We start from the raw sequence: 9,651 nt of genomic DNA on the forward strand, positions 1-9,651 counted from the left end.
GGTCAGTTTCATTCTCATCAGTCTTGCTCTCGTCAGTTTCACCCTCGTCTGTTGCACCTTCGCTTCCTGTCCCGCCTGCCTGTGGGTCCCCCAGGCCCGAGCTCCTGACTAAGCCCCCGCTCCGTTTCCCCCGCAGGCGGCTTTATTACCTTCGGTTCCTTCCGTGTCCCGGCGGCCATTGCCACGTGGCCCGCCCCCCCGCCTCCCGCCCCTGCTGCTCGGCCACCCCCCCTCTTTTTTTATTATTATTTATTCTTCTTTGTTGACTTTGCTTGGGGATTTGGTTTCACTTTCGACCGTTACCGCGGCCCCCCTTGCTGTTCTTAACTCTGGTGCGGTTGGGGTCTGTGCTGTTGTGTCTCGCCGGTGCTGCTTCCCGTGGCTGCTGTTTGCTGCTAATGCTGTGTCTTGCTGGGCTAACTGTTGGGAGTGCGCTCTGAGACTAACATTGCCGTTGCGGGCGCTCAGTCTCTCCCGCGGGCAGCTTGCTCCTCCTCCCGGCGGCCATTGCCACGTGGCCAGCCCCCCGCCCTCCACCGCCTCTCCTGCTCGGCTAACCCCCCTCCTTTCTTCCTTTTTTGGCCTTTGCCTTGGGATCTTTGCTTCATTTTCATCTATTACCATAACCCACATTGCTGCTAAACCTTACTTTCTGATTCTATTTCACTTTCGTCTGTTGCCACTTGTTGCGGTTTCTGTCTGCTTGCTCGCCTGTCTATTGGTCCACATTTCTCTCTCCCCTCCCCTCTGGCCCCTGCCCCTGTACTGATTTTCCTCCGCTTCACACTGACTCTACCTCCTCCCGCCGGTTGGTCCACTGACCCCCTGTCTGACACGGTTGGGGTTTGTGCTGCCGTCTCTCGCTGGTGCTGCTCCCTGTGGCTGCTGTTGGCTGCTGATTCAGGTGTTTTACTGAGCTGACTACTGGGGTTGTGCGTTGGGGCAATCGTTATCGTTGCTAAATATTGTAGTACCTGGCGATTTCTCCAACGCAGACCCCCCTGGCCCTCTGAGAGGCCGCCTCCTGACCCCCTGGTCCCCTCTGGGACCACCGCAGCCAGAAGCCCCCTGCCCTGTTCCCCTCCCCCCCGGTCGGGTGTCTCTGTGTTCTATCTTTCAGCATGTCGAGACGCCCTGCCAGCCCCACGAATGCCGCGTCGGGAGACTCCAGCTCCTCCGACTGCTTCCTGTGGCGACCTGTCCGGATGGGAACCAGACGGCACCCGCCAGGCCTGATGCCCAGTGACCTGCCCAGAGCCCGGACACCACCAGATGCCAGAGGGCCCCCCCGAGAGCTGTGCGACATCCAACACCCCGTGGCCGGAGACTCGATACCATCGTTCCAGCCCCCGCCAGTTCCAGATGCCAGTTCCAGCCCGGCCCGGTGTGGCCCTGCCGCCATGCCACCCGCAGTCCTTCCCTCCCTCCCTTCCTCCGCTGTCGACTGGGCGCTCCCGCTAGACCTGGACAGCAACTTTGCCCCCTGCTTTGCTGGGTCCGGTGTGTCCCCTATTGGAGGGGACACCGACCGATTTAACCATGTCTGGACCCCGCACCAGGAGGAGATCGCCCTGCTAAGCCCCCCCCAAACGCTGCTACCTGTAATTCCTTCCCCACCCCTGACCTGGGACTTAGTCTGCCGGCCCAACTCTGCCAGCCCCATCCTGCCTGAGGCCCTGGAGGTGTGGTCATCCTCGTGGCCCCCTCCATCTCCAGTCCCTACCCCTGCCATATTAGGTCTACAGCCCCAGTCTCCTCTGAGCTCCAACACCTCCCCCCTACGCTCTGACCCAGGCACCGCCAGCCTGGAACAATCTCCCCGGGCGGCCCAGAGCGACCAGCCATCCCCAACCCATGTTCCCGCTCCTGCCCGCACGGCTACCGCTCCGAGCACGGCTACCACCGCTGTCGCCTCGTATGCCGATGCCGTTAGGGCCAATCTCTCAGGGAGTACCTCCAGCTCAGGGAGTGCTACCGACCCGAGGGAACCCTGCAGACATAGCACGGGGACCCCACCGCCCCACGTCCCGACACCAGTCACAAGGGCTGCCGGCTTGAGACCGATTAGAACATGCCGGCAGCAAACAATTCCCGTCTCACTGCTCTCGGAGCGCTGCTCCAGTGACTCCCCCTCCCCCATCTGGTCAGGTAGTGACGACTCGGCGTCCTCCCCCTCCTATGTTCCTGATCCCCTGCCTCCCCGTACTCGCCCGAGGCGGGAACCCCATATCCCCCCACCCAGCGACGAGTTCCAGGGGCTCGCGCTTATCGAGTTCCCGATCCCTAAGAATCGCCCCGCCTGTCCGTGCTGCTCCATCTACAAGGGGCTCACAACCACCACCTCTCTGCGCCAGCACATCAGGCAAGTGCACAAAAAGAAGGTGGGCTTCCGCTGTGCCCACTGTGCCAAGCCCTTCTTAGCCCTAGCGGGGTGTAAGGTCCACCAGTCACGGTGCCCGGCCCTCCCTGGGGGAACACCTGCCAGCTCACCCCTAGAGCAAGAACCCTCCCCGGACCGCTTAGCCGCGACCTCGCCTCCACCAACCACACCTGCCACTCCAAGCCAGGAGCCCGTTATCCCCCAAGACCCAAACAGCCACGGGTCCTCTTCTAGCCGCAGTACCGCCGTTAGCGGCAGGCCCCCTAGGCCCTCCAGAATCCCCACCCTCCTCCAGCCCCACCAGCGAACCGCAGCCTCCGTCAGCCTCGCCAACCTGTCCCAGACGGTTCGGGAATACGTCCGAGGCGTGAGACTCAACGTGGCGGAGAGACGGACCAGCGCCCCTCCACGGCTCCAGCCCTACTGCCCTCCCTCACGAGACAACAACACCAGGTGCCGACCCGGCCAGAGGGAGGGACCCAGCCAGGCTCGTGGGGGAGACATCACCAGCAGTCGCCCTCCTGCCGCCCCCAGTAGTCGCCATAACGCACCCAGATCTGGTACCTCTCGCCCACCTCCTGCTCCAGACCACAGACCCGCCGCATGCCGCGACGACCTTCGCCCTGCTCTGGACGCCCCAGAGCAGCGCCGCACCACCGCACATGCCTCCCCGACTCCCGACCCAGGGGAACACCGGGCCCCTGCCGCCTCACCCGCCGTACCCGAGACTGCACAACCAGACAGCCAGCGGGTGAGGGGCAACCGAGAGCGCACGGCCACCGCCTGGCTGCTCCTCTGGATAGAGGAACTGACAGACACTAACTCCTTCCGTGACCTGGAAGACGTGGTCAAAAGATTCACGGAGGAGCTAGCAGAGGGACTCGTGCCCAACGAACAAGCCCCGACCCGTACGCAGCACCCCCGACGCGGACCCCCAGCACCGAGACCCGACACCGAACCCGCCATAAACAACAGAAGAAACAATCGCCAGACCGACACGGTAGCCGCCACCCGCCTCCAGCGCCTGTACCGGTCCAACCGTCCCAAGGCGATGAGGGAGATCCTCGAGGAACCCTCGCCATTCTGCGACGTTCCCGCAGACCGCCTACACACCTACTTTACCGATGTCTTTGACCGCGCAGCATGCCCCGAGACCCACCGCCCAGACTGCTTGCCCCGGCTGCCTCGTGTCGACTCCGCAGACGACCTGGAGCGTGACTTTACCCCTAAAGAGGTGTTTGCCAGGCTCGCCAGGACCTCCAACACGGCACCGGGGAAAGACGGCATCAGGTACCAGGTGTTCAAGAAGCGTGACCCTGGTTGCCTCGTACTCGCCGCCATCTTCAACCTGTGCAAGCAGTTCCGGCGTATCCCCAGCGCCTGGAAGTCGTCCATGACGGTTCTGCTCTACAAGAAGGGCGACCGGCAAGACCCTGGGAACTGGAGACCCATCTCCCTCTCCAACACCATTTATAAACTTTACACCAGCTGCCTCGCCGCGAGACTTACGGACTGGGCGGTAAGTGGAGATGCCATCAGCGCCGCACAGAAGGGCTTCATGTCCTGCGAGGGGTGCTACGAGCACAACTACGTGCTACAGGCGGCCATCCAGTCAGCCAGACGGCGGCAAAAGCAGTGTGCCATGGCTTGGCTGGACCTCTCCAACGCCTTCGGGTCCATCCCCCACCACCTCATCTTCGACACACTGTGGGAATTCGGCCTTCCGGACTTTTTCCTCCACCTACTCAGAGACTTATACAGTGACTGTACCACCACCATCCGCGCCGAAGAAGGCGAGACTGCTCCCATCCCCCTCAGGCGTGGGGTCAAACAGGGCTGCCCCCTCAGCCCCATCGTATTCAACCTGGCCATGGAACCGCTCCTGCGCGCCATGGCGAATAGCCCCGCCGGCTTCAACTTGTACGGCGACAAGATCAGCGCCCTGGCCTACGCCGACGACTTTGTCCTCCTGGCCGACAACCCAGAGGGCCTCCGCGTACTCCTGGAGGTCGCCAGCCGCGTGGCCGAATGGATGGGCCTGCGCTTTAACGCCAGGAAGTGCGCCTCTCTGCACATCTCTGGCAACGCCAGCGCCCCGGTACACCCGACGCAGTTCCAGATCCAGGGGGAACCCATGACCACCCTGGCCGACAGCGAATCCTACTTACACCTCGGCACGCCGACCGGCATCCGCGTCCAACAGAGCCCGACGGCAACCATCGACGGGATTCTCGAGGACGCCAAAAAGATTGACGGCTCCCTGCTCGCCCCTTGGCAAAAGATCAACGCATTAAACACTTTCCTCATCCCCCGCATCCCCTTTGCTCTCAGGGGCTCTGCTGTCGCCAAGGGGCCTCTGAACAAGGCAGACCGCGCCATCCGGCAGCTGGTCCGGAAATGGCTCTACCTCCCCCAAAGGGCCAGCTCCAACATCGTGTACATCTCGCACAGGTAAGGGGGTGCCAACGTCCCGCGCATGGGAGACCTGTGCGACATCGCTGCCGTGACACACGCCTTCCGTCTCCTGACTTGCCCAGACCGTAGAGTGCGCACCATCGCGAGCGCCGCCCTGGAAGAGACCATCGGCAAGCGCGCCGCCAGGGCCCCCGCTCCGCAGGACATCGTCGCCTTCCTCAACGGTTCTCTCGAGAACAACCTAGGACGGCAAGGGGGAGAACTGTCCTCCCTCTGGTCCCGTGCCCGCGCCGCCACCCGCCGCCTGGGGAAGAGGATCGGCTGCCGCTGGACCTGGGCGGAGGAATGAGGCGAGATGGGCATCCTGATCCCGCGCGGAAACTCCGACCAGAACACCGTCGTCACGCCGCCCGCCCGTAAAATGCTGGAGAGAGTCCGAAAATCCACCCTCCGCTGCCTCTACGCCGAGAGCCTGAAAAAGAAACCAGACCAGGGCAAGGTGTTTGAGGTATCCAGCAAGTGGACCGCCAGCAACCACTTCCTTTCCGGGGGGAGCTTCACCCGCTTCGCCAACTGGCGCTTCGTTCACAGGGCCCGCCTCAACTGCGTCCCCCTCAACGGAGCCGTCCGCTTCGGCAACCGGGACAAGCAATGCAGATGCTGCGGTTACGAGAACGAGACCCTGCCCCACATCCTCTGCGGCTGCGAGACGCACTCCGAGGCCTGGAGACTGCGCCACAACGCCATCCAGGCCCGCGTCGTCAAGGCCCTGCCCCCGACCCTGGGCACCGTTGCGGAGGACTCCATCGTCCCGGGAACCAACAGCCTCCTCCGTCCGGACATCGTTATCACTAACGAGGAGGCGAAAAAGATAGTCATGGTGGACGTGTCTGTCCCCTTCGAGAACCGGTCTGCGGCGTTCCAGGCGGCCCGCCTGCGAAAGATCGCCAAATACACGCCGCTGGCGGACACCCTGAGGGCGAGAGGGTACACGGTCGAGATCTACGCCCTGCTCGTCGGAGCGCTGGGGTCGTGGGACCCCCAGAACGAACCGGTGCTGGAAGCCTGCGGCATCGGAAGGAGGTACGCCGGCCTCATGAGGCGGCTTATGGTCTCCGACACCATCCGGTGGTCCCGTGACATCTACACCGAGCACGTCACGGGCCACCGCCAGTACCACAACGCGCAGGAACACTGAAGAGCACGGAACTTCGGGAGGGTTTTTTGTGGGGGGGTCTCCAGTCCACGTCCTTCCCCCTTCTTTTTCCCTCCCACGAGACTGAGCCTTTGGCCCACCCCCGGGTGCGGTCCACAACCGTGCCAGAGGACAGGGATGTGGAAGAAGACGACGCCGCGGGACCCGACTGACTCTGAGGACTCTTGATACGGAGTCAGGACTTTGCTCCCTTGAACTTGAGACTTTGGAACTGGACCTTTGTTCTTGGACTTTGAAAGTTTTCTGGGACTTTGAAACTGGACTTTTTTGGACTTTGATATCGAGCCTGGATTTTACCTTCTCGGACTTTGAGACTCTAAGACCGGACCTTGGTGCTCGGACTATTTCAATGGGCCTCTGGACTATATCCCCCGCTCGCCACAGCGGGACCAGTTGACTGTCGCTCGCCACAGGGGACAAGAGGGGCCCCTCTATGGGCAATTTACCCCCCCCCGGGGGCCCCCATCCCCGGCAGACGCAGCAACGAGGCCAGAGAGGACAAGAACGCGGCGGAAGAGGAAGCCGAGGGACGAAAAAGGACTCTGTGTCACCTGACACCAGGGGAGGGCTTGTTTGGGGGCATTGGTTCTGCTACCGCTCCCCCTCTCCCCCCAAGGACAATGCCTAAAGACCGTTTCAGAGGACAAGGGAGCTGAAGAAGAGGGACATAGAAGGACTAAGGGACTCGGTGTCGTGGGACACCAGGGGAGGGTTTTTTCCAGGGGGGGGTCTCCCACATTCCCCCCTTTTTTCCCTCCCCAGGGGCTAAGTTACAACCGCCCCCCACATACCCTGAAAAGGGAACCAAGGACCCATCGGCCCTCCCGAGACGTGCAATCTCCAGTGCACACCATCTCTCCACTCTGTCCATTGGAACACGCTCAGGGACCTCTGAGCCCCCCAGCAGAAACCCTGACAAGGGTCGGACCCCGGGAGAGCCAGGCTCTGCCCACCCACGGGGTCCCGCACACCTATCTCTTCCCCACAACCCATCGGGGATACCAACACAGGGCACAGTAGGGGGTTCACTCACCCTAACCGTGCCCAGCCGCAACCCTGACAAGGGTCGGACCCTGGGAGAGCCAGGCTCTGCCCACCCACGGGGTCCCGCACACCTATCTCTTCCCCACAACCCATCGGGGATACCAACACAAGGCACGGTATGGGGTTCACTCACCCTACCCGTACCGAGCCGCAACCATGACATGGACCAGACCCTGGGAGAGCCAAAGCTCTGCCCATCCAAAGGGTCTCTCTCATACCTTTCCCCAGCAATCCAGCGGGGATGCTAGACTAGGGCACACGGTGGGGCGCTCCACCTCCCTAAAGTTTACAATTACAGCAACTCAAACCCTTCAGACCCCTATGCAGGGAAAGCGTCCCGACCCAACACCTTATACGCTTCACCGACCTTCACCCAACCACCTCTTATTCACGTCCGGGGGCCTCCACGCCTCCCCCATTACTACCTCCGGGTTCCTCAACAACAGAACACCGTAACTCCCCCCCATCGTCCCACGGGATCTACGTATACTCTGTACTCCCCACGCCAGGGGCACGACCGGCATCCCGGACGACGGGGATACCCCACCAGCGGGTCTCACCCTAACCCCAAACCCGACCCCGGACGTACTCATTTGCTTATAAGCCACTAAATGCATGTTTACCGTTTGTTTGTCAAACATTATCTCAATAAAGTCAATCTGTTCTTATCAGTTTAAGCCGCAGTAGGTTTAATAAAGTTATGAACAGACAGTACACCTGTGTCAGGGGTTCGGTCTTCTCGTCATCTTGCTTTGCTCGGTGCTCGGGTCCCCTGATCGGCGTTCGCGTGGCGGTCGCAGCGGACCACCCGGCTGCCGCTACTCGCCTCCAATGCCTCTATAGAGCCAGCCGTCCCAAGGCGATGAGAGAGGTCCTTCAGGAGAACCCAGACTTCTGCTCCATCCCTACCCCACGTCTACATGAATACTTCACAAACGTCTTTGCCCACGACACCCATAACACCACACCCCGCCCAGAGTGCCTACCCCGGCTGCCACGAGTAGCGCTGTCGGAATCCCTGGAGTCGGACTTTGCCCCCTCAGAGATCTACTCTCGACTTAGGAGAACCTCAACCACAGCCCCAGGGAAAGACGGCATCAGCTACCAACTCCTGAAAAAGCGCGACCCCGGCTGCCTGGTGCTCACAGACATCTACAACCTGTGCAAGAAGTTCCAACGCACCCCCAAGGTCTGGAAGGAATCCATGACAGTCCTCTCATATAAAAAAGGAGGCAGGGACGACGCAGGTAACTGGAGGCCCATCTCCCTCTCAAGCACCCTCTACAAATTCTACACCAGCTGCCTCGCTGCAAGGATCACAGACTGGGCAATAGAGGGAGGGATCATCAGCACCTCCCAGAAAGGCTTCCTGTCATGAGAGGGGTGCTATGAGCATAACTTCGTATTGCAATCAGCCATCCACTCAGCCAGGCGAGACCGTCTGGAGGTCGCCAGCTGCGCGGCCGAATGGATGAGCCTGTGCTTCCATGCCAGGAAGTGCGCCTCCCTGCACGTCTCCGGCGATACCGGCGCCCCGGTAAGGCCGACGCAGTTCCGGATCCAGGGGGAGACCATGACCCCTCTGGCCGACGGTGAGTCTTACCTACACCTCGGCACAGCGACCGGCATCCGCGTCCGACAGACCCTGTCGGAAACCATCGACAGGATTCTCGAGGACGCCAAGAAAAGAGATGGCTCCCTATTCGCCCCCTGGCAGAAAAATCAATGCCCTGAACACTTTCCTCGTTCCCCGCATCCCCTTCGCCCTCAGGGGCTCGGCCGTTGCCAAGGGTCCCCTGACCAAGACAGACCGCGCCATCAGGCATCTGGCCCGGAAGTGGCTCTACCTCCCCCAAAGGGCTAGCTCGGACATAATCTACATCTCGCACAGGCAAGGGGGTGCCAACGTCCCACGCATGGGAGACCCGTGCGATATCGCAACCGTGACCCACACCTTCGTCTCCTGACGTGCCCAGACCGCAGAGTGCCGACCATCGCGAACGCTGCCCTGAAAGAGACCGTCAGCAAGCGTGCCGCCAGGGCCCCCGCTCCACAGGACATCGTCGCCTTCCTCAACGGTTCCCTCAAGAACCACCTAGGCAGGCAAGGGGGAGAATTGTCCTCCCTCTGGTCTTGCGCTGCCACCTGGGGAAGAGGATTGGCTGCCGCTGGACCTGGGCGGAAGAGCGGGAAGAGATGGGCATCCTGATCCCGCGCATCAACTCCGAACAGAACACGGTCGTCACGCCGCCCGCCCGGAAACTATTGGAGAGTGTCCTGAAGTCCACACTCTGCTGCCTCTACGCCGAGAACCTGAAGAGGAAGCCTAAAGCAGCCAGACCAGGGGTAGGTTTTCGAGGTATCCAGCAAGTGGGCCGCCAGAAACCACTTCCTTTCTGGAGCGGAGCTTCACCCGCTTCGCCGACTGGCGCTTCGTCCACAGGGCCCGCCTCAACTGAGTCCCCCTGAAGAGAGCCGCCTGCTTTGGCGGCCGGGACAAACGGTGCAGACCCTGTGGCTACGACGAGACCCTGCCCCACGTCCTCTGCGGCTGTCAAGCACACTCAAGGGCATGGGTACTGTGCCACAATGCCAT

General features: G+C 61.7%; 1 protein-coding gene across 1 annotated transcript; it reads left to right on the top strand.

Moving 5' to 3' along the window:
• Window positions 1–1,121: 1,121 nt before the first annotated feature.
• LOC149522134 (uncharacterized) lies at window positions 1,122–4,840 on the top strand. The gene has a single exon (XM_089771477.1). It carries the CDS (start codon window positions 1,122–1,124, stop codon window positions 4,833–4,835), a length of 3,714 nt encoding a protein of 1,237 aa, XP_089627603.1. The 3' UTR covers window positions 4,836–4,840.
• The last annotated feature ends 4,811 nt before the right edge of the window (window positions 4,841–9,651 follow it).

Source organism: Pelodiscus sinensis, chromosome 19, assembly GCF_052426305.1.
Source record: "Pelodiscus sinensis isolate ZL-2025 chromosome 19, ASM5242630v1, whole genome shotgun sequence".
Classification (NCBI taxonomy): domain Eukaryota; kingdom Metazoa; phylum Chordata; order Testudines; family Trionychidae; genus Pelodiscus; species Pelodiscus sinensis.

Coding starts and splice junctions, on each gene's coding strand:
- LOC149522134 (XM_089771477.1), top strand. CDS start 1,122: ATGTCGAGACGCCCTGCCAGCCCCACGAATGCCGCGTCGGGAGACTCC.